The 23,228-nt window shown below is 45.5% G+C and overlaps 1 protein-coding gene across 1 annotated transcript in view; it reads right to left on the bottom strand.

Moving 5' to 3' along the window:
* THADA (THADA, armadillo repeat containing) overlaps positions 1-23,228 on the bottom strand; it is a 324,874-nt gene that overhangs the window by 74,733 nt on the left and 226,913 nt on the right. Inside the window, 1 exon segment of the mRNA XM_021088406.1 lies at positions 4,508-4,602. Within this exon segment, the coding sequence (XP_020944065.1) occupies positions 4,508-4,602 (95 nt within the window).

Here is a 23,228-nt window from a genome sequence, read left to right as displayed (position 1 = left end):
GAGAGGAGATGGGCAGACCCGTCTCTATCCAAAAAGTTTCCCGGAAATTGATCTTACTGCATTTCTTTCGAAAGAATTAATCTCCTTTAAGATTCATATCTAGATATAGTTACTGTTGAAATACATGTATACACATATGAATAAAACAGAATTACGTTATGTAAAATTGGTAAAATGGGAAATTAGAGGAAGAAATCCCTTTATAATAGCACGGTTCTAAATGACTCTTTTTAGCATTGTGCTGCCTTGAACTCTACTCTTCCACTTCCTACCCCCTAAGCCCCCAATAATGGTTATCAAGATGCCTGGACAAATCTCCCTGACATTCCATGAATGCATTTTTGGTTACATTCTTCTTCTGTGACAAAGGAACTTGGCTCCATAAGGGTCCTAAGAATTCTTTATGGACGTGGATAGAGAAAATGCCACTTTGTCTTAAAAACCACATGACCCTACTCCCTGTCTTATATCCTCCAATAATCTCCTTTATCTACAAGGTCAAGTTCAAGCTACTTAGACGCAGGCCCATGAAGCTGTCCTTGACTGAGTTCCTGCCTCCCCAGCTCACTTCTAGTCACATCTTGCTGTCCTTGAACCCAGCACTGCTACTATGCAGTGTCCTACTTCTTTGAAAGCTGTGCTGGTTTGTGTCTCTGTGACTTTCGACGAGCTCCTTTCCCCGTCCATAATACCTCTACTTTGCCCATCTGGAGACTTTCTCCTCATCCTCAAAACTGTTCAACCACCACCTGCTCTACGAAGCCTTTCATGTCTCCCCAAGTAAAAATGACCTTTCACTTTTTCGTGCTTCAAATGTATCCCATACATATTCCCTTTACAGCATCTGTAATCCCTTATTGGACCTGCTTATAAGTCCACAATATATCACGTGTATCTCCAGATGTATGTGCCCAACATACGTCTGATGAATGAAAAAATAAATGAACGACAACAAAATGAGCTTTTTCTGCATCAGTCAGAGGGGTAGGAGCATCTCTAAGCAAGTGGATTCCAAAGCAGATTCTCTCTCTCTCTCTCTCTTTTTTTTTTTTTTTTTTTGGTCTTTTTAGGGCCACACTGGTAGTGTATGGAAGTTCCCAGGCTATGGGTCAAATCGGAGCTGTAGCCACTGGCCTATGCCACAGCCACAGCTATGCCAGATCTGAGCTGCATCTGCGACCTACACCATGGCTCAAGGCAGTGCCAGATCCTTAACCCACTGAGTGAGGCCAGGGATTGAACCCGAGTCCTCATAGATACTAGTCGGGTTCATTAACCACTGAGCCACGACAAGAACTTGCAAAGCGCATTCTTTACATAGGACTTTACATGTATTAGTTGACAATGGCTCTAAGACATATATCCTATTATATCCTCACTTACAATTGAGAAAAAGTATCTCAAAGAGGTTAAATGACTTGCCTACGGTCACAAAAGCTAGTAAATGGCAGACTTGGAATTCAAACCTAGGGCTCTACCTTCAGTGTCTGGGCTCTGTGAGCTTTGGAGGTAGACAGACACATATTACATATATACATGACATAAAATTTGATTTGAGGAGTTCCCTTGTGGTGCAGCGGGCTATGGATTTGGCATTGTCACTGTAGTGGCCTGGGCCACTGCTGTGACTTGGGTCCGATCCCTGGCTCGGGAACTTCCTGTGCTGCAAGCATGGCCAAAAATAAAAATTCGATTTGAATTTGGACAATGAATTTACATCTGACTAATGCATAAGTTTAAATAAGATTCGTACCTTGAGGACACCTGTTATTATTCTAAAAACTGAGGAAAATTCTGTATTTCAATCATCAGTTAATAACAAATCCATTTAGCCAGGCCTGCTATTTGCTGAGCCAGGGGACATGGAATGTAAGACATGATCCATTCTTTCAAGGCATTTACAAGGTAAAACTATGGCTTGGCTACATTTTGAAATCACACTGAAATCTACACATCCAGGTAAGTGATCACCTTGTTTGGTGATATACTTAGTTACTGCTCAAACTGCCTTTGGAAATAATTGTGAAACACATAAGATTAGATTTAATTACTTTAAGTTTACAGATTATTTTTATCCTAAACAGTGCTATCCATTCTAATCTCCATTTTATTTGACATTTAGTTCATTTTAAAAACTGAATTCAGGGAGTTCCCGCTATATCACAGCAGGTTAAGTATCTGGTATTGTCTCTGGCAGCATGGGTTTGATCCCCAGCCCAGTGCAGAGGGTTAAGGATCCAGTGTTGCAGTAGCTGTGGTGTAGGTCATGGCCATGGCTCAGATTCGATCCCTGGCCCAGGAACTTCCATACACCTCAGGTGCAGTCAAAAAAAAAAGAAAAAAAATCAAACTCATCCTCAAAGGAGGAAGGTTTGCTACCACTACTTGTGTGGATATAGTATATGAATATATACATTCATATAGAAGAAAGATACATACATACGAATATATCCTGTGGTTTATGAGGGCAGTTCCCAAAGGACTGGAAAAAAAATCAGTGCTTGTCCAATAGAAATACATGAGCCATATACGTAATTTTTGATTTTCTAATAGTCACATTTTAAAAAATAAAAAGAAGGAGTTCCTGTTGTGGCTCAGTGGGTCATGAACCTGAGTAGTATCCACAAGGAAGCAGGTTTGATCCCTAGCCTCGCTCAGTGGGTTAAAGATCCAGTGTTACTATGAGCTGTGGTGTTGGTCACAGACATGGCTTGGATCCTTCATTGCTGTGGCTGTGGTGGAGGCCGGCAGCTGTAGCTCTGAGTCGACCCCTAGCCTGGGAACTTCTATATGTCACAGGTGTGGCCCTAAAAAGCAAAAAAAAAAAAAAAAAAAAAAAATTTAAAAGTAAAAAGAGATGAGATTAATAATACTTTTTTTTTTTTGGGGGGGGTCTTTTTTAAGGCCACACCCAAGGCATATGGTAGTTCCCAGGCTAGGGTCAAATCGGAGCTGTAGCTGTCAGCCTACACCATGGCCACAGCAGTGCAGGATCCAAGCCACATCTGTGATCTACTCCATAGCTCTGGCAATGCCAGATCCTTTAACCCACTGAGCGAGGCCAGGGATCGAACTCACATCTCCCTGGATACAAGTCGGTTTCATTACCGCTGAGCCACGATGGGAACTCCTGGACAAGGCTCTTTAGACGTTAAGCAGATGAGTATTCTAAAGCTCTATGCAATTTGGAACTGAAATACAAAAATGGTAGAAACTCCAAACGATTCACATGGCAATAGCTGATTCATAATCTGTTTATAATCTCTGGACCCAGTTACCTCAAGGGTAAAATAAAGTCAATGCAATCCTGAGGTCCCGTACAGCTAGGGTGACCTGTGACTTACTGTGCAAACCTGGACACTTTCAGGAGTAAAAGGGGTACTACTACTAATTATGCTGGGGTTAGAGGTATAAACTAGGACTGTTTCACAGCCATAAAACTATATGATCCTAGTCTATCAAACGGATGCAACAGCTACCCCTGTGCAGGGACGTGAAGCTGATGAAAGTCCAGGCGTGTTCTTATTACCTCTGTGTGGCCACAGGGGCTTTGTGGCCTAATATACATTGATCCCAGCGAGGCAGTTTCGCACCTCCCCCCGCCCCCAGCATTTTAAATTGGTTTGAATTGGGGAACAGGGTTCCATATGGACAGAGCTGGACTCCGACAGCCTGAATATATTTACTGAAGACAACAAATCATTGACAGACTAAATGTAACAGAGGAAAGGTCTGGCCTGCTTGTACTCAGAATCTGACTTTGTAATTGTAGCCTCCTTTAGACAGGCCTAATCAATTAGAAGAGGCTGATTTTAACCAGTTGCAGGCTCATTACCCTGCATTCCAGTTTGTGTTGATGAAAATCAGCTTCAGTCTGTGGCCTGGAACTCATGTACGGCACTTCCTGCGGCCTCTTACATAAACACATCAAAAAAATTTTTTTTTTATTTGGAGTTGCCCCTCTCCCTTTCGAGAACACTTTGTGAATCGTGATGAAAATAGAACAATTGTGTGTGGATCTGGGGCCCATACCGGGAAACACACATGACACCAAGGAACATATACAAAGTCAGAGCGTAGGGGAGTGAGGGGTGGATATGAGACTGAGCCTCGAATATCCAGTCCAAGCTCCAGCCTCAAATGAGTCCACTCGGTTATCTCCACAGAATGGAACACAGTGAACTCGGAGTTACTGAAAATGACAACCTTTCAAAGAAAATGCATGAAACGGGAAAGAGCCAAGGTCTCAGAAATACAGAGAGTATCTGAGTGGAGTCCAGACTCTTCCCTGAATGACCAAATAGGAAATAAACTTGCAACTAAAGAAGGACAGGCTTTCTCGGGAAGCGTCTATGAGGGAACTGTATGACACTATGTTTAATTTTGATATGTGGTTAGTCTGACAAAAGTAGAAGGTGGGGGAGTGTGTGGTAGAGCCACTCAAAACCCCACCTACATTTCAAAGACCTGTAATCACTCCAAAATATGATATAACTCTGAATCATACCTGGCTGGTTGCCTTTTGCGGGTTTGTCAAGGCAGCGAGTCAACAGGAAGAGAATATCAATACACACAGCTCTGGTCACCAAACATGGATTTTGCCTAGAAAAGTAAAGAACAGAAAATAAATCGATATTTTCTCTCCCTGAGGCCTGGGTGACAGAAGAGTGAAAGTGGGTATTTTCCACCAGGCATGTCATGAGGCTTAGGGAGTTGTAACGCATGCTAAAAATGATGGACAGTCACCGAGGGCGAGAACACAGGAGCAAGTCAGGGGAGAAAATGAAATCCTAGCCCATATGGTGGGGGCTGGGCTGTGCGTGTGCAAAATGTATAAAACTCTATGCTCTGGCTCCAAATAAAATTAACTGAAAACAAACACAAACCAATATCCTATCTCAGTTACTTGAAAACAAGGGGAGGCAGGGAATTCGACATCATGTTCTATCATCTTCCTCTTAAGCGAACACATTTAGGGGAAAAATCATGGGTGATGAATATCACTGATGTAGCATTTTGGAGAAGAACTGCATTCACATATGACAAGCCATATTTACGGACTTAATCAGCTGAAAAAAACAAACATATGAACACACTGACAAACACGGCAATAGACCTTTCTTTGCTGATAAATGAGATTTTTTTTTTTCTCCTTTCGATAAATGGAGCAGCTCTTTTTGCTCTTTGAACCTCATCCTGAGAATAATAACTGGGCTTGGATTTAGGGGTTAAATAAAAAAGAAAGAATGGAGACTTCCTTTTGAGAACAGCACTGAAGGTCCTGGGCTCTGAGGGACCATGAAAAGAGCCCAAACCTCCTCGGTGTACAGAGAGTTCAGCACAAGCAGTTAAAACTGCAGGGACGGATGTGGGTTTGAATCCTGACTTTGGCACTTAGTATCTCTGTGACCTGGATCAGATTCCCGACCTGTACGATGAAACCCTAATCATCACACTGTGAGTCACCGTGAGCACTGGATGGGCAAACCCAGAGCGCTTGCCTCAGTGCCTCGCCCCGGCAGAAGCTCTGCAAGCGTCCGTTCCCTGCCCTGCTCCTCCGCCTCCAATCTAGGATGTGGGACAAGTTCTGGCTACGCTCTTTCCATCTGGCTTGATCCCTCAATCCATCCTTCTCACTCCCTATAAATGATCAGTTTGACCACGTCCCTAAGGTTCATTCCCACTCTATCCTGAGCTGCTCATATCCTCTGAATGTGCATGGATTTATAGGAAAAGCTAGTCAGCTCTTTTAATTTAAAACAAAACTGTCTTGGGAGTCCTCTTGTGGTGGTCAAGGATCCAGTGTGGTCACTGCAGTGGCTTGGGTCACTGCTGTGACATGGGTTTGATCCTTGCAACTCCCGCGCGCTGCAGGCATGGAGACAAAACCAGAAAACAAAACCCCCTGTCATTTCAACATCTCCCTGGGGCTGACCAGCCTCACGTCTGTGCCACTGACTTGCTTCCCCTCCAGGATCTGCTTGCTCCCTGGCTCTCACCCGAGCAGAGCTACATGTTTACATGTACACTGCACATCTGGCCTCATTTCATACCTACGCCTGGCTATTTTTAAAAATTAGCTTTTAAAAGCAGGTAACAACACATGCACACAGTATAAAAATAATTCAAACAGTACAAAAGGGGATGCAGTAAAAATTAAGCTCCTTTTCCATGCCTCCACCCTCTATCCACATGTTCTGCTCCCCTGAGGCAGCCGCCTTTACTACTTGCCACAGTATATCCTTCCAGGCACATTCTATTCATTTACAAGCATCTATCTATAGCTACTCACTTGTTTAGTTTTATGTAAGTAGTGGTTTACTACATACTAAGTTCTGAGCACTACTTTTTTCACTCATATATTTTAAGTATCATTCTATTCAAAACAGAGATTTGCCTCATTCGTTAAATGGTTGTGAACTGATCCATTTCATGGAGGTACCTGTCCCCTACTGAAATAACTCAGATTGTTTAAGATACTTTGTTTGAAAGCAATGCTGCAATAAATATAAACATATATACATACATTAGTTTTGTGCATAGGCCTGAATACCCAAAAGAGAGATTCCTGGAAGCTGATTTGCTGGATCAAGATATTTGCACATGTGGAGCTCCTGCTGTGGCACAGTGGGTTAAGGACCTGGTGTTGCCACAGCTGTGGTGTGGGTTGCAGCTGTGGCTTGGATTTAATCTCTGGCCAGGGAACTTCCAAATGCTGTGGGTATGGCCAAAAAATAACACCAAAACAAAACAAAAGATATTTTCACTTTTAAAATTCTGCTTGATTTTGATAAGATGCTTTCCAAAGAGATTGTATCAATTTATTCTTTCATCAACAGTGTATAAGAGCCCCACCTCCGCAACAACCTGACCAACACAGTGATTTAACTTTTGACCTTTGCCAAGATGATAAGTTAAAAACAGTATCTCATTGGATTTAAATCACAATTATTTCCAGTGGCCATCCCTTCATATGTTTTTCAAAAACGCTATCTGAATTCCCTTTTCTGTGAATTGTACTAAAATCTCCTATTTTGTTTTCATTTTTTCTTTATTGATTTGTTGGAGCTCTTTGTATATTAAGGAAATCTGCCCTTTGTCATATGTGATGCAAATATGTTTTTGCAGTTTATCATTTGTCCTTTAACCTTATAATTTTTTTCAATTCAAAAATGTTTAGCTGTATGTAGTCAAATATATTTTATTTATGTCTTCTGGGTTTTATGTCATGCTTACAAAGTCTAACCCTTCTCCAAGATAGAGATTTTTAAATTTTCCCATATTTTCTTTTAGTACTTTACAGTTCCATTTTTTTTTTTTTTTTTTTTTTTTTTTTTGTCTTTTGTCTTTTGTTGTTGTTGTTGTTGCTGCTGCTATTTCTTGGGCTGCTCCCGCGGCATATGGAGGTTCCCAGGCTAGGGGTTGAATTGGAGCTGGAGCCACCGGCCTACGCCAGAGCCACAGCAACGCAGGATCTGAGCCTCGTCTGCAACCTACACCACAGCTCACAGCAACGCCGGATCGTTAACCCACTGAGCAAGGGCAGGGACCGAACCCGCAACCTCATGGTTCCTAGTCGGATTCGTTAACCACTGCGCCACGACGGGAACTCCTACAGTTCCATTTTTAAAGTATTTAGGAGTTGGGAGAATAGACTTGCGGTTGCCAAGGGGGAGGGGGAGGGAGTGGGATGGATAGGGGATTTGGAGTTAATAGATGCAAACTATTGCCTTTGGAATGGATTAGCAATGAGATCCTGCTGTGTAGCACTGGGAACTACATCTGGTCGCTTATGATGCAGCATAATAATGTGAGAAAAAAGGATGTATATATGTATGTGTAACTGGATCACCATGCTGTACAGTGGAAAATTGACAGGATGCTATAAACCAGTTATATAAATGGAAAAAAATCATTATGTATATATAAAAGAAACAGCACTGACATATATTCACTGAGTATGTATCTCAAAACCCAATGAAACAATTTCATTTTGGCAAGCATCCAAAAATGCTAATAAATTTTCAATCACTACAAAAAATAAAAAATAAAAAAAAAGGAGTTCCCATAGTGGTTCAGTGGAAATGAATCTGACTAGCACCCATGAGGATAAAGGTTCAATCCCTAGCCTTGCTCAGTGGGTTAAGGATTCAGCGTTGCCATGAGCTGTGATATAGGCTGCACATGAGGCCTGGATCCTGTGTTGCTGTGGCTGTGGTGTAGGCCAGAGTGTACAGCTCTGATTTGACCTCTAGTCTGGGAACCTCTATATGCCATGGGTGTGGCCTTAAAAAGACAAAAAATATATATATATATTTAATTTTTTAAATTAAAAGTTTAGTTGATTTACAATGTTGTGTCGATTTCTGCTGTATGACAAAGTGACACAGTCATAGACACATATACATTTTTTCTTATACTATCTTCCATTATGATTTATCCCAAGAGACTGGATCGAGTTCCCTGTGCTATACAGTGGACCTCATTGCTTATCCATTCTAAATGTAATAGTTTGCATCTACGAACCCCAAACTCTTAGTCCATCCCACTCCCTCCCACCTCCGCCTTGGCAACCACAAGAACAGAACAACCACTGTTCTTTATGTTACAGTTCCAAATTCTTTTTTCTTTCTTGGCCGCCCCATGGCATATGGAATTCCTGGGCCAGGGATCAGATCCGACTGCAGTTGCAACCTAAGCCACAGGCACAGCAGTGATGGATCCTTCACCCACTGGGCTGGGTCAGGGATTGAACCTGTGTCCCAGCGCTCCCAAGATGCTGCCAATCCTGTTGTGTCACAGTGGGAACTCCTACAGTTCCAATTTTTGTTGTTGTTAATACTTTGATCTATTTGGAAAATTTCCCCTGAATCTGACCCTCATCTTTTGTCTCTATCCAGCTTCCCCCTGATCAGTCATAACTTGGCCTGTGAAGTTGAAAAGCTTACAGTCTATGAAAACTTCTTTAATAGCATTCCAGTTCTGGCACTTCCACTGTTTAGGAAGTGGGATGTTTCCCTCCCCTCCACCCCCTGCCCCCCAAAGAAAGGGTCACTCAAGAAAGAAAGCAAGAAAACCTACTGCAATGGGTTAATAAATTATCGGACATGAAGCACAGGGCTGCATAAATAAATGGCCTGCAGAGAGCAGGTAGAATGCCTCCTGATGTCCAGCTTTGAGCTAGGTGCTGGGAAGAGAGGCTTTCTGATTTGGGAAGCAGAGAATTTTGTCTAGTTAGGGATACAAGAATAAAGACAAACTCTGGAACAGGATGTAAGGAGTTAAGGGAAAGAACATATTAGGGTGGACTGGAGAAATGGAAAAGGTTTATGAAGTTGCAGTTTCAACTGGGCCATGAAAGATGGGAAGAATTTAGACACAGTTGACAAGGAAAGGCACTCTGAGAGGGGGCAACAGATGTGGGAAGAAATTAGTCTGCCCTGTTCAGACCAGGTGAGACCAGGTTGGGGTCCAGAGACACTAGAGAATGTATCGAGAAGGTGGAAATAAGCAAGGAAAGCCAGACTTGCAGGCGATGGGATACTCTGTGCTAACCGGTGCTCCTTAGTGTAAAAATGTACTGCCTCCTCCCATCTGGCCTCACACTCTTAGCATCTCACCCCAGATGTTTTTCTGCTGGAGCCATACAGAATGTTTTTGGGAAATCGGTTTGACTTTCAAGTCTGGTGAGAAGCCTAGTTTCCATGAGATTTTTTTTTTTTTTTAGCCCATATATTTTTTAAAATCTCTAAATGAATAGAGGAAAGGTTATGATCTTTAGAGCCCCCAGCCAGGCTGAAGTGTTCTGCACCCTCTCTTGGCCTGGCACAGGCTGCCAACCTTGCTGGCATCCTTGGACATGGCAGGGACCACTCTGACTGCACCCATAGCTCTGAGGGGCTCAGCCAAGTCTGATGTAGTCAAGGAGATCACGGGAGGCTCCCTCACCCAGGGCTGCTTCTGATTCCAGGAAACAGAGAGGATCTGGGGCCACAAACGAGTCCATCCATGGCCTCGCCTTCGAGACTGGCCCAGAGAGAAATTCTGGCCTGGAGCCCACCGTTCAAGGCTCCAACCTCGAGAACAGCCACAGCCACGGCCACGGCCTCATAACATCTCTGTCTGGAATCAAAGTTGGGCTTCACTCTGACCTGGCTCCTAAGTCAGGAAATAATTTTTTTTTTCTTTTTCTTTTTCTCTCCCTCTTACTTGGTGTTTGTTCTGACTTGGAAATGGTACACTGAGAGTTCAGGGTGAGCCAGAGGTTTGTTCTCGGTCTGTCAGGCCACTTTGATGATGGGAATAAAATCCTGGGAAAGAGCAAGCCAGCTGGACAGGAAACCAAGCCACAGGGTTTTGGTGGGCTTGGGGATTTTTTTTTTTTTTTTTTTTTTTTTTTTTTTTTTTTTGGCGCTCTGCGGCATATGAGTTCCAGGCTAGGTCGAATCGAGCGTGCACGGCTAACCAGAGCACAGCAGGATCGAGCGGTCTGCACCTACACCAACTCGGCAACGGATCTTAACCCTGGCAACACCCCCCTCATTTCTGTCGATCTTCCCGCCCACGACTCCGGATTTTTTTCTTCCCCCAAATGGAAAAATCCTGGCATAGGGTATGGTATAATAAAGACTGAGAGTGTTTGAAAAAAGTCAGGCGTGGTCAGGGTCCAACAGATGGGCTGAAAAGCAGCATAAGAGTGGCTTCAGAAGGAAGAGCAGACCTCAGGTACTATGAGGACTCAGTTTACACATATAACATGAAATGAAGGGCTTGTTAAAAATGCTTTCTTCCACTCTTTTTATCATTTGTCCCTTGACTAACACCCACCCGAGACCCTGATCTCTGAACTTCATTAAATCTCCTGGAAGCTGGGGGAGGCAGAAGGCAGGGCTTCCCAGACACGTCCACAATGGCTCTAGTGTCTAGGGGACAGCAGGAGCTCTCGGGGAGTCTGTGATCAATTATTCACTTCTCCTGTCCCTTCCGGAATCCCAGGGGCTGCAGAGCTTTTTAACTGAAGCCCATTCATTTAGAAAACATTTACTAAGAGGCCACTGGGAGCCAGGAATCATGCCAGGGAATGGAAACATAAAGCTGAAATGATTCAGTGACAGTGGTCACTGCCCTCAAGGAACTTAGAGTCCCGAACAGCCTTTTTTCTTTTACATTTTCTTTTTTCTTTTTCTTTTTTGCCTTTTAGGGCCATATACGTGCAGCTCACGGCAACACCAGATCCTCAACCCACTGAGCAAGGCCAGGGATTGAACCTGCAACCTCATGGTTCTTAGTCGGATTCGTTAACCACCGCGCCACGACAGGAACTCCAATATCTGTGGAATTTCTATAAAATCCTTGCCGAGAATGAATTTTGAATCAATTACCTTTGACATAAGATATAAATATTTCATAAAATGTAATAATTTGAGGTAAAGATATTATTGATTCAGTCTAACGTCTTTTTCTTTTCCAGGTACTAAGTTACCCTTTATTATACTGAAGGATATCCATGGGGTCAGGCCCAATATCCAAGATGATGGTGAATATGTTGAAAGCTAATGTTCCTGAAATTAAATATGCTAAATCTTGAGTAAATTCCCTCTCTGTTGCATTTCTTGCAAACTGTTCATCTCTTATATAGACAGTAAAATTTCAAACTATGCAAAATTTCATAGGTGTGGGTGCGTATGTATACATACATACCCACACTCAGTACAAAGATACATATTAAGTAATCTGTAAAATGTATTTCTTCTTGTGAATGGCTGTCAAAAAACTTGAAATCCACTAGTTTAGCAAGAGAAACACACAACCAATCATATGTTATAATGGGTGCTTGAGAGAGGGGTTGATAGGGAGTTCCCTTCATGGCTCAGTGGAAAGAAATCTGACCAGTATCCATGAAGACGCAGGTTCGATCCCTGGCCTCACTCAGGGGGTTAAGGATCTGGTGTTGCTGTGAACTGTGGTGTAGGTCACAGACATGGCTTGGATCCTGCGTTGCTGTGGCTGTGGCGGAGGCCAGCAGCTGTAGCTCTGATTCGACCCCTAGCCTGGGAACCTCCATATGCCTCAGGTGTGGCCCTTAAAAGGAAAAAAAAAAAAAAGAGAGAAAGAGAGAGGGGTTGCCAGAGTGCAAATTCAGGGTGGGGAAGGGGAACTGCCCAGGTGAGTCAGGAAGTGCCTCAGCAGAGCTGGGGGATGAGGAGGAGCCTGGGAGACACTGCCAGCAGAGGAAGCAGCATGTCCAAAGACTATGGCATAATAACAAGAAGTGCAAAGGGGATGTGGAAGAGGAGGGACAGCAGGAAGTGACAGCGGATGGGTGACACGCCCCAAATGGAGGCACTTAGGAGTGGCCTTTAAGAGCTCCAAAAGCTTCAAAGGGTTGAAGCCCTAGTGGGACCCCATCAGTCCAAGCCATCCTGGGAGTCTGGGAGTCCTGCTCCTTAGTGTGAGAAACAGATGGTTTACTTTGGACATAGGAAACTCTTCCAGAAGAATCCACTGCCATCTTCAGAGGGCTGAAGACAACCATTCTGGCTTGACGCTGTTAGTGAGTGTTAAGGTCTCTAAGTCATGAGATCCTATCTGGACTTCAAGAGTCAGGGTCTAAGGTCACTCCAGTTCCTACAGAAAAATTACTTCCCCAGAATCCTGATTAGACACATGGCTTAACTTTATTCATCTAGAAAGCTTTACGAAGCACCATGGGAGATATCCTCCTTGGAAGAGAAGTGGAAGGGACAAGGTTCTGGCCTTGAAGAGCTTAGGTCGTGTGTGTGTGTGTGTGTGTGTGGCGGTGTTGGGGGTATACATGGAGAAAACCAAGACATTCACAAAACGATCTGAGCGAATATCACGGAGGAGGGGTCTGGAGATGGGGAAGGAACTGATGGTGCATGGAAAGAAGGAACTCCAGGCAGGAGAGTTCACTGGAGCAAAGATACAACGGTGGGAACATGCCTGCCACCGGCCAGAAACTCAAACAGGTACAGGAGACAAGCTTGACAGCTTAGGATGACTTTGGCTCTTGGGTCCTGGCAGGGGCTGGGCCCAGCACAGCCCACCAAGGGCTCCTCCTCTAAGCAGGGCTCCCACGGGCTCACTGCAACTCAGGCGGCTTCTGTTCTCCAGCGCAGTGAGTATGAAGCACTGGCAGCCCCTCACCATGGCGTCAGCAGTCAGTTAATGAAGCATCAGCCTGGGGACCGCCACCAGCCCCGAAATAGGCTGGACAGAAGAAAAGCAGAGAGGAAACAAAGATGCGGAATATGGGAGAGAAGGCAGGTGAGAGGCAGGGCTGGGGTGGGGAGAAGAAAAGAATAATAAGTGCGGGGCGGGGGGGCCCCCCTGCCTGACACATGTCCAGCCACACAGTGTCCTGTATTTAAAACACACTTCAAAGCCTGCCCTCTAGGAAACCGGCCCTGACTAACCATCAGAGAAGAGCCGCTGAGGACAGTCTGAACAGCTGACTTGACGGGCTGCTGCCTTGACCTTCCTCTGGTCCCCCAGAGCTCCCGCGGGCCCCCTCTGTCGTCCCTGGCAGTTGGAGACTCTGCAAGAGGAGCGGTCGGCCGACCAGACGCTGCCTCTCCTTATGTTTGGTTATAAAAGGAAGAGCTGCTGTGGTTAGGAGCCAGGAGGTACTCCTTTGATGCAGGCCACATGAAGTCATATAAATGTGGAAGTGTAAATTAAATAAAAAAGAACCCCCTCTCCCCTCTGATTTCCATTTTTACCACAGCCCCCAGCCAAGCAACCATCATATGGCATTCTCAGAGAAACAATAGGGGATCTGTTTAAACCGAGATGCCAAACGGTCATGAATTGCAGAATATATATTTTTAAACAAGTTATTTTCCCCCGTGGTAACATCTAGAGTCCAGATCTACACCCGAGGCCAGCTGGCAGCAGCATGCAGGGCCTGGCTGGCGAGCCGGGACTGCTCGTTTACCTTGCCCGCCACCGCGGGAGGGGAGGCGGGTGCCGGCAGAGCTGCATTTTTAGGGTATGTTCCAACTTCCATCCAGCCTTTCTTGGTCTGGAGCTTTGCAAGTGTTTATACTCACACCCACACGTATAAGCTGCCCTGCAGCCCTCTGCTCGGATTTTCCTTTTAAAGTGAAGCCATCTTCGTGCCCTTCGCTGGTGGTTGACCAGGTTGCAGGGAGTCCTTACCAAGACGTCATGCACACAGCAAGACACCATGAGCTGTGAGTCTGTCCAGAAAGGGACCAAACGTCCCAGCCACGCGCTACAGAGCACTTGGGGCCGCCCTTGGGAAGACAGCTTTTGTTCCCGGGGGATGGAGTGTGTGAAGACAAAGGGCCTTTACCACTTTACCAGGGTTCTGGGTAGGCACTCAGCAAAGGTCCAGGCAGTCTGCCCAAGGCCCTGAGGCCCTTCTTAGGTCAAGGTCGAGGCCACAGCCGCCTCTGCTTCCCTGGGGGTGCGCTGCTCTAGAGGAAGTCTGTAAGCTCAGTACCAAGGCTTTGCCTTTCCCTCCCTGAAGGCTCACTTGCCTTTTCAGAGGCTCCCCCAAGGGAGCCTCCCACACCCCCAGAGGCCCTCATATTTTTCCCTCTTTCTATTAGGCATCTTTTTCTCATTGATGTACTAACACTCAAGTTATGTGTAGAGAATGAGGAAAAAGAGACCTTGTGTGGGGCTTGGGGTTTGTTCAAAGCCTGAAGAAACTGTTTTAGAGGGTGTATGTTTTTTATTCCTTTTATGAGAGATGCATGTTTCCCCCCCTCTGTGACTTGTTTAAAAGTAAAGTTTAATATGCTGCCAGAGAAATTGCTGGTTAATAACTTAATAAGCAATGTGCTAGGAATTATGGGAGAAAAGTAGTATCCAAGAAAACTTTTATTGTACAGTTTGGGGCTTGGCGGATATATAGCTTCAGTTATTATATAAAACGCTAACAGAAGTCTCCTTTCTTTTCAGACCTCACCTCCCTAGAATTCTTTTAAAAAGGGTACATAAGTGAGGTGAATGGAAACTTCTAGAAGCTGCGTGAGAGGTCTGCATGTAGATCACAGGTGAGAACTTCCAACGGCACCGACAACAGAATTGTGCTGATGTGAGTGCAGCAACGCATGCACTTGGAAATGAGTCCTGGCAATGATCCATTGTAGTAATAAAAGTTTTATTTTCAAAAAGTATCCTTGCTTTGTAAGATTCTTAAGAGAGAAGAAAAACAGGCACCACTATTCCCATTTTTAGAAATCAACAGAGTAGCTGGCATCGCTCAGGTGACCTACCCAAGATCAGGGCAAAAACCAAGAAGGGAGTCAAGGTTTTCTAGACAAACTGTGTCTATGTGTTCCCAACACAATCGGATGAAAAGTATGACGCAACGGCGATCAAGGAGAGTATCTGGGTTTGCAGCCGCAAGCTCTGGTGTTGTGTCCTGGGGGCCAGTCTGGTGGAGAGCAAGGCTCCAAGCATAGCTGTTTCTGTGAGGGCCAACCTAGGGGCCCGTCGGCACGGCCGACTCAAGTATCTGACAATAAACACTCCCTCTATTTGCTTAGCTCTTTTGAACTCACACACCCATTGCTCACCGTGTCTTTCCCCACCCTCATCTATTTCACATTTTAGAGCTTCCAACTTTACGGATAAAAACCGAGACCCAAAGAACTTAAGGTCCACACATCACTAGTTAGTACTAAGCAGGGGCCAGAACCCAGACCTGCCACCTTTGAGTGACCCTGCCTCCCCTCGACCCCAGGGAGGTGCGTTCACACCTAGAGGCTTTTCCGTTTACCCAGTGCCTCTCCAAGTGGCCCTGCCTGTGGTCACCTGGGAACACAGGGCCTCTGGACCGGGGAGGGCCTCTTCCGGCTCAAGCAGGGAATAAGGTCCTGAGTGTGTGTGAGAAGCTACCTCCAGAGGCCTGCAGCCCAGTCCAATGGCTGAGGAAGCCTGGGCATCACTGACAGCCGAGGGGGAGGAGGGCGACGAGGCTTTGGGGGGTCTCTCTCAAAGCAGCTCCCTTGGCCCCTGGACATAAAACCTGCTCACATGCCCACAAGCCCCCCTGGGGTCAGCGTGAAGCCTAACCATGGAGGACGAAGTGCCAGGGCTGAGCCAGCTCAATGTGAGCACAAAGACGCAGGAAGCTAAGCGAGGCCTAACGCAGTGCTCCTGCCAGGTGTGCATGGTGCTTGAAACCCTGTGCTCAAGTTACTGACTTCGGTTAAAGGAGCTGCCTCTGGAAGATCATGAGTAAACGACAGTGGTACGACCCATAAGAATCAACTTCTTGACATTTAGCACTGAGTAACATGCCCGTGTGATTTCTTGGTCATAGCAACTGGCAGTCAGCCAGCTGAGAGTGGATTTCTGCGGAAAGGGGATCCAGAACCGTTCTCTTTTGACAGCAAGAAGGTCCAGGGCGTGGGTCATGTCCAAGGAGGGCAGCTCCTGAGAGAGGCCCTTGGACAGCCCAAGGGCCTGGGGTTGCAGCATATTCTAGGAGGATGATCAGGCTGCAGTGGATCCAGAGGCCAGAAAACAAATGTGCTCTCCACATCCCCAATTTAGGCCACCTTCGGAGCCAGACCCATCTGTCAAGTAGGAAGAAGTCACCTGCTCCTTGTGTCTGTTTTTCCACCTACGGGTATTGGTTTGGATGAGATCCCTGTTTGGGAAGAGGGAGTCCGGTGCTCTTCTGAGTCCCTTTTGGGGCTCCCAGGGGCTGAGAAGCCATGTGGGTGGGCTGCGAGGCCCCCAGCTCAACTTGCACTGTATTTGCCATCTCGATTACCTTGAACGTCTTGAACTTCCACTTAAGCTTCTGTTTGAAGCGAGGATTCCACTGGATTAGGTGATCTCTAAACTCCCTTTCTTGCTATAAACTTGTGGTGCTACAGTCCTCTTAGCAACACTGAGCAGATGAGAGCCACCTAGTCTGAAATGCACACAAGCGGCATCTCTATTCCTATCACTAGCTGCCCAGGCAGGCTAGAAGGGCTTCCAAGGGCCAGACACGGCCAGGGGATTGCTACTAGAGAGCTTCTGTTAACCTCCAGGAGGGGCTGGAACGTCTGTTGACCATTGAGAGAGGCTGGAAGATTTAACACCCTCCTCAGTGTATCTCATGAGCATGGAGACAGCAGCCTCCTTAGCCGTGTAAGCCTGAGCTTACTGACTTCCTCTCGACTCTTGGGATAGATTCAAATTCCTCTAGCTGACATTTAAGGCCTGCCACAACTGGTCTCTCACCAAATCTTGCACTGCTCTCCGAACACACCGTGTCTTCTGTCCCACAACACAGCACCTGCATTCCCCACAGGGTGCGGCTGCTCCAGGGTGACCTGCTCTTTTCCTGCCACTTTTGGGGTTTCCAAATCACATCCAGGGTCCAAGAGGCAGCTCAAATACCTAGCTCCCCTAGAAAGCCCTGCCTGGCTATCCCGGGCCACATTCTTCTGTGAACTCTTGTGCTTGTTGTGTGTACTACAGAATTCGAATTCTATATGAATGTCATTGTCAGCGTCACATGGCTATGTCTTGTCAACTGGACTGGCTCTTAACCAAACTCTGACAAGAGACGTCATTAAATATGCCTAAAGTGGTCCCTGCAATGCTGAGCGCGGTACTGAGGTACTGAGATTCCTTCCTTTGTACTTGGGCAATGAGACCGTCACAACTTACTTACCAACACGGGCTCTATACGAGTGTAACCTCACTCATTCTCCGATCTATGAAGATGAATCTCATCTAAACAACTACATCTCGCCTCGCCTTTAGAGACTTCTCCCTTCTCTTGGAAGACTTCCTTGGCATTCCAACTCCCACTAACTGCCTCCTGTCATCCACTTGGACCCTATTCCAGCATTTACCAAATTCTCACTTGTTTAGTTAATTAAATCCATACCTGCCTTAGTCACTAGGTTTTTGAAATGGGGACAATATCTTTCATCTCTATATGCCCCACTGTGCCTAAGACACTGCTCTGTACCATTTGCAAATATGAATTGGCTTAGATTCATTGGGAATATGGCTCAGTAAAGGTAATCATGGTGTTGATTTACCCTAAAGATGGAATATATCACATGCTAAGGATGACAATGACAACAACAACCACCACCACCATCCCTATGTTAGAGTTTTACATAATATCATAAAAATGTGTTGAGGCCATTTAAAGCCTGCATCTCTTGGGAGCCGGGCAACGACAACACCGCCCAAATCTTCCAACAGCAATATTCCAAGAAGCCAACAGCCACAAATGGAGCAAAATGGCTATTTCTGAGCCCTTTATCAAACTAATTACTACTCCTAGGTTAGGTCTGAAGATTTCTATATTTAAAAAGTAGAAAGTTGGGTGCTGAACCCTTGATGTGCAGTTGCATAAAGGAACTATTTTTATTGCTCACGGCAATATGAAGAAGCTTTGATCTCGGGCAACTTGTACAAAGGTTCAGTTTAGTATACTGATCACTTCTGACTGCTTTTACCTAACTGGTTTCCATAAGCTCAGCCTGTCAACAAGAAATGCCTCATATAGTCTCAAGTTTCATTTCTTAAACAGCTTATTCCTTTAAAAGGAATATCTAATGAAGAAACTGTTTTGCACCTTGTCCATTGCTTTGGGTTGAAATGTGCAAACTTAATGTTTCTCTCTGTTTTCGAAAAATACAAACAGGATCTCCTCTTGAGATATCATGACCTTGAACATTCCTGAGAAGTCTGAAAGGGAAGCGAACAAATGTCAACAAGCTTGGGTCTAAAATACACCAACTTCATTTCTCTCATCGTTCAAATATGCGTGAGGCTCAAAGAGACTTTGAATAGGCTGAGCTGGGGGATTAAAGAGGGGTCCTGATGGGAATCTCCCTCCCCCCCAAAAATCTGGGGTTTGAAAGAAAAGCAATTAAAAAGGGGGTAGGGGAGTACTGGGAAGCCTTTTATTTTAAAAAAAGAAAGAGGAGAGAGGAAACAAACCAAAAGCAAACCCAACCCCCAGCAATGCCTGGAAACTTGCTATGTAAGTAACCACCCCTGTTAAGACTTGCTTCCCTTAAAGTTTTGGCAGGGACCACAAATGATAGCCTTAACATGCCACATGATCATCTGAATATTTTAACAACCCATCTCGACTGGATTCATTCCAGCAGCATGGGAGTGAAACTGTGCATGGGAGTGTAGCTGTGGCAAAGGGCCGAGGCCCCTCTGAGGACTTCTGAAAGAAGGATCTCTTCCTCGGTGAGGGGACCGGTCCAGAAGGCACGAGGGATTTGGGAAGGGCCAAGGGACAGTGGGAAAGTGGAATCAGACCTAAATCCCAGGATTTCTGCCTGGGAAGTGTAGTCTCTCGTGTGAATAAATCTGGTGGTTAGAAAATAACTGCTGTCTTCAGCTGTAAAGCAAAACAGAACCCTAAGCCAGGACTTCTGCAGCTGGCCGCAGACCACCCCCCACCGGGGGGTGGGGGGCAGAACTGGCATTGCCACACAAAAGCCAGCCCTAGCTTTGTCCCCATAAGCATATTTTCCTTACACATTTAAATCCCAGGCCTTCAAGAAGCATGCCACCTCAGCTGAGTGGGGACCCATTAAGAATTAGAGAAAATGGGGGGAAGGCAGAGGAGAGTCTGGAAAAGGGGGTGGACGGGGGAGGAGATGCTAAAGTGACTTGGGAGTTTAAGGGGTAGGGAGGTGGACAAGCACAAGAGAGACAAGGGTGAGGGGGTCAGGAGACTGAGAGGGAAGCTGGACAGGGAGGGGGATGGGTCATACAGGTGATGCTTTTTGCACATGAGAACTAACTCGGGGTCAGAAATCCTGAGGTCAAGCGCAGAGAGCTAGGTCTTCAACAAACATAAGCTTCTGCCATCACCTCTTCCCCACATCGGCACTGTTTTATTCAAAAATGTACTTCCCGAAGTTCCTTTCCTAAGTCACCCTGGGACCTGTTCTTGTATTTCTGAGAGCCTGTTTTTCTCACCAGAATATCAGACTGTTATTTTTCAAAATGATAAATATTCGCCGCATGCCAACAAAGTCTGGGTCCTACCCCAGGCACCGAGGCCACTGGGATGGCTGCCCGGACAAGGGAGTGTGGACGCCCCATCGCGAGCTCTGGGGCCACGCGGTCTCTCAGTGCAGGTCATCCCAGGTGGACGGCAAAGAATTCTAGACTGACCCCATCGAGAGCCTCAGCCCCCTCCTACGGCTCCAAGCTCCAGCCACCAGCCTGAGAATGAGGGCGGAGGATGGGAATATTCAAAGAGGGGGGCTGGATGATCACAGTGGCTGATTCTCTGATCCTTGGCCCTCAAAATAGGTACTGTCTCTCAGAACCAGCCGTGCCAGAATCACCGTGGAGCTTATCAGAAAAGCAGGATCTCAGGCCCCAGCCCAGACTACTGCAGGAGTCTTGTTAAGTTACCACCATTCCAAGTCCAGATATGCCAACACTGGATAGATGGAGGCCATGTGGTCCAGCAGAAAGAGCCCGAAGAGAAGCATGGAGTTAGGCCCTCCCCAAGTGTTAGTTGTCATCAGGTGGTTGTTACAGCCTGGTGGGCTGTGTGAAAATGGGTAAATCCCTCGACCTCTGAGCTGTGTTTTCTCATAGGCACAGGGATGGGAGTGGGCCTCAATGAACTTTATGATTCTTTCCAGTTCTTAAGTTCTAGGTCTACGATTCTAGTTGGCAAGATGGTTTTGTTGCCCTCTCTACACTAAAGCAGAGGTTTTAATAAGTACTTGCTCTGTTTAATATAGTCTGGCATATAGCAGGGTTTAATAAATAATTTACTGAATGAAGTGAAACCAGTGTAGCTATTCTATTTAAGTCTCATCTCCAAAAATGAAAATATGCCATAAGCTTCCAGGTCAACCAAATGAGTATCAGATTTTTTTTTTTTTTTTTTTTTTGGTCTGTTTTAGGGCTGCACCATGGCATATGGAGGTTTCCAGGCTAGGGGTCGAATCGCAGCTGTAGCTGCTGGCCTACACCACAGCCACAGCAACACAGGATCTGAGCCACATCTGTAACCTATACCTCAGCTCACAGCAACGCCAGATCTTTAACCCACTGAGTGAGACCAGGGATCGAACCTGCTTACTCACGGATGCTAGTCAGATTCGTTTCTATTGAGCCACGATGGGAACTTCGAGTATCTGGTTTAAATAGCACTTTTGAAAGCAATCGACATATCTTGCTAAGACAGCTTTTAAGTGACCAGGCCTAGAAGTTTGCTCAAATATGAAACTACACAATGGCCAGGTGTGTCACACTTGCACACCTGTGGAGCTGAAGTGTTAAGGGCAGCAGGCAGAAGCCGAGTCATTCTATCTTTTTTGAGTCAATCTCTGGCCTTAGAAGAAAAACACAAGTGCCCTCTAGCACGACTGCTCATCCCTTACCCGCTGCCTCAAGGAGGGAGGCACAGAACACACAAGAAAACATCAGTGGTTCTCAATCTGATGGCATTCTAGAATCTCCTGGAGAGTCATAAAACCACCAGCGACTGGGACACACCTTCAACCAAAAAATCAGATATTCTGGAGGTGGGGCCTGGTCCTGGCAGGTTTTAAAGCCCCTCCAGAGGATGCTACTATGGAGCCATCAGCATTAAGAACTGCTGCCTGGAGCAAAAACTCACTGCCAGCCTATGTGGTACTTAATAAATGCCAGTGCCAAGAGTCACAGACTCCTCCTCTTGTGGGAGCTGAGCAGGTCACCTAACGAGAGAGATGGCTGGGTGGGGACAGCAGTGACATACAGACAGCTGCACTGCCAAGAGAGGGCAGCCCATTTGCAGCTCTGGCCTGTTGTAGCTGTGTGGGAATTTGGTCCTGGTGGGGCCAGATCTTCCAGTTTGCTAAGAGAAGCTAGGAACCCTAATTTACTATGGAATTTCCCGAGTTTTAAATGCCAGCAGTGATTTTTAAATATATATATTTAAACTCTGCTCAAGTCAAACAAAACACTCCTATGGCCAATTTGATCCCAATGCATTGTTGTCCAATCCTCTGGCTGAGAATGCAGAGTATACCTAGGCCCTAGCAGCAGCCCACAGAGAGCTGAGGGGAAGATTCTTTATCAAGCCAATTTGATAAAACACTAAAGTATGGCAGCTTCCATGCCAAAATGTAGGAAGCGAAAATTGAAAAAAAAATTATACTCTTTTATCTCTTAACTCTTGCTAAGGTGAAATGCTAACTTAATTGGGTGTCTTATACACAGGGTTTGTCTCTGCAGTTGTTTTCACTGTAGAAAAGCAGATTTGGAGTTCCCATTGTGGCTCAGCAGGTTAAGGACCCGACATTGTCTCTGTGAGGATGTGGGCTGATCCCTGGCCTTGCTCAGTGGGTTAAAGATCCGGTGTTGCCACAGCTGTGGCTTGTATCTAGTGTTGTGGTAGCTGTGATGTAGGCTTGCAGCTGTTCAACCCCTGGCCCGGGAACTTCCATATGTTGCAGGTGTGGCTGTAAAAAACAATTAAAAAAGAAAGAAAAAGACAAAAGCAGATTTGCTTATATTAAGGGAGATTTGAGAAAAGTTAATGAAATAATATTTATAAATCTCCTAATACAGAGGTTGGCACACAGAAGGCATCTAAAAAGCAAAAATTTCCTTCACCTAATTTTTATTTTTATTCATTTATTAAAAAAATATATATATATTTTGTCTTTTGTCTTTTTTTAGGGCCGCACCTGGGACATATGGAGGTTCTCAGGCTAGGGGTTGAATCGGAGCTGCAACTGCCACAGCACAGCACAGCCACAGCAACGCAGGATCCGAGCGGCGTCTGCAACCTACACCTCAGCTCACAGCAATGCCGAATCCTTAACCCACTGAGCAAGGCCAGGGATCGAACCGAAACCTCATGCCTTTGCCTAATTTTTAAAATCTTAGTTATTTAAAATTTTGGTGGAGTCTCCTGTGCCCTGGAAGATGAACTGACACATCTCTCCTGGAAATCAATATGGCAGTATATATCAAGGCTTTTAAAATACGAAAAATCAAATTTTTTCATATCCTTTTAAAAAATGATTATTTTTTCCATTATAGTTGCTTTATAGTGTTCTGTCAATTTTCTGCTGTACAGCAAAGTGACCCAGTCACACACACACACATTCTTTTTCTCAGATTATCCTCCATCATGTTCCATCACAAGTGACTAGATATAGTTCCCTGTGCTCTACAGCAGGGTCTCATTGCTTATCCACTCCAAATGCAATAGTTTGCACCCATTAACC

This window comes from Sus scrofa, chromosome 3, assembly GCF_000003025.6.
Source record: "Sus scrofa isolate TJ Tabasco breed Duroc chromosome 3, Sscrofa11.1, whole genome shotgun sequence".
Lineage (NCBI taxonomy): Eukaryota > Metazoa > Chordata > Mammalia > Artiodactyla > Suidae > Sus > Sus scrofa.
Note: the sequence above shows the minus strand (reverse complement) of the source record. Positions and strands in the feature narration are given on the sequence as shown.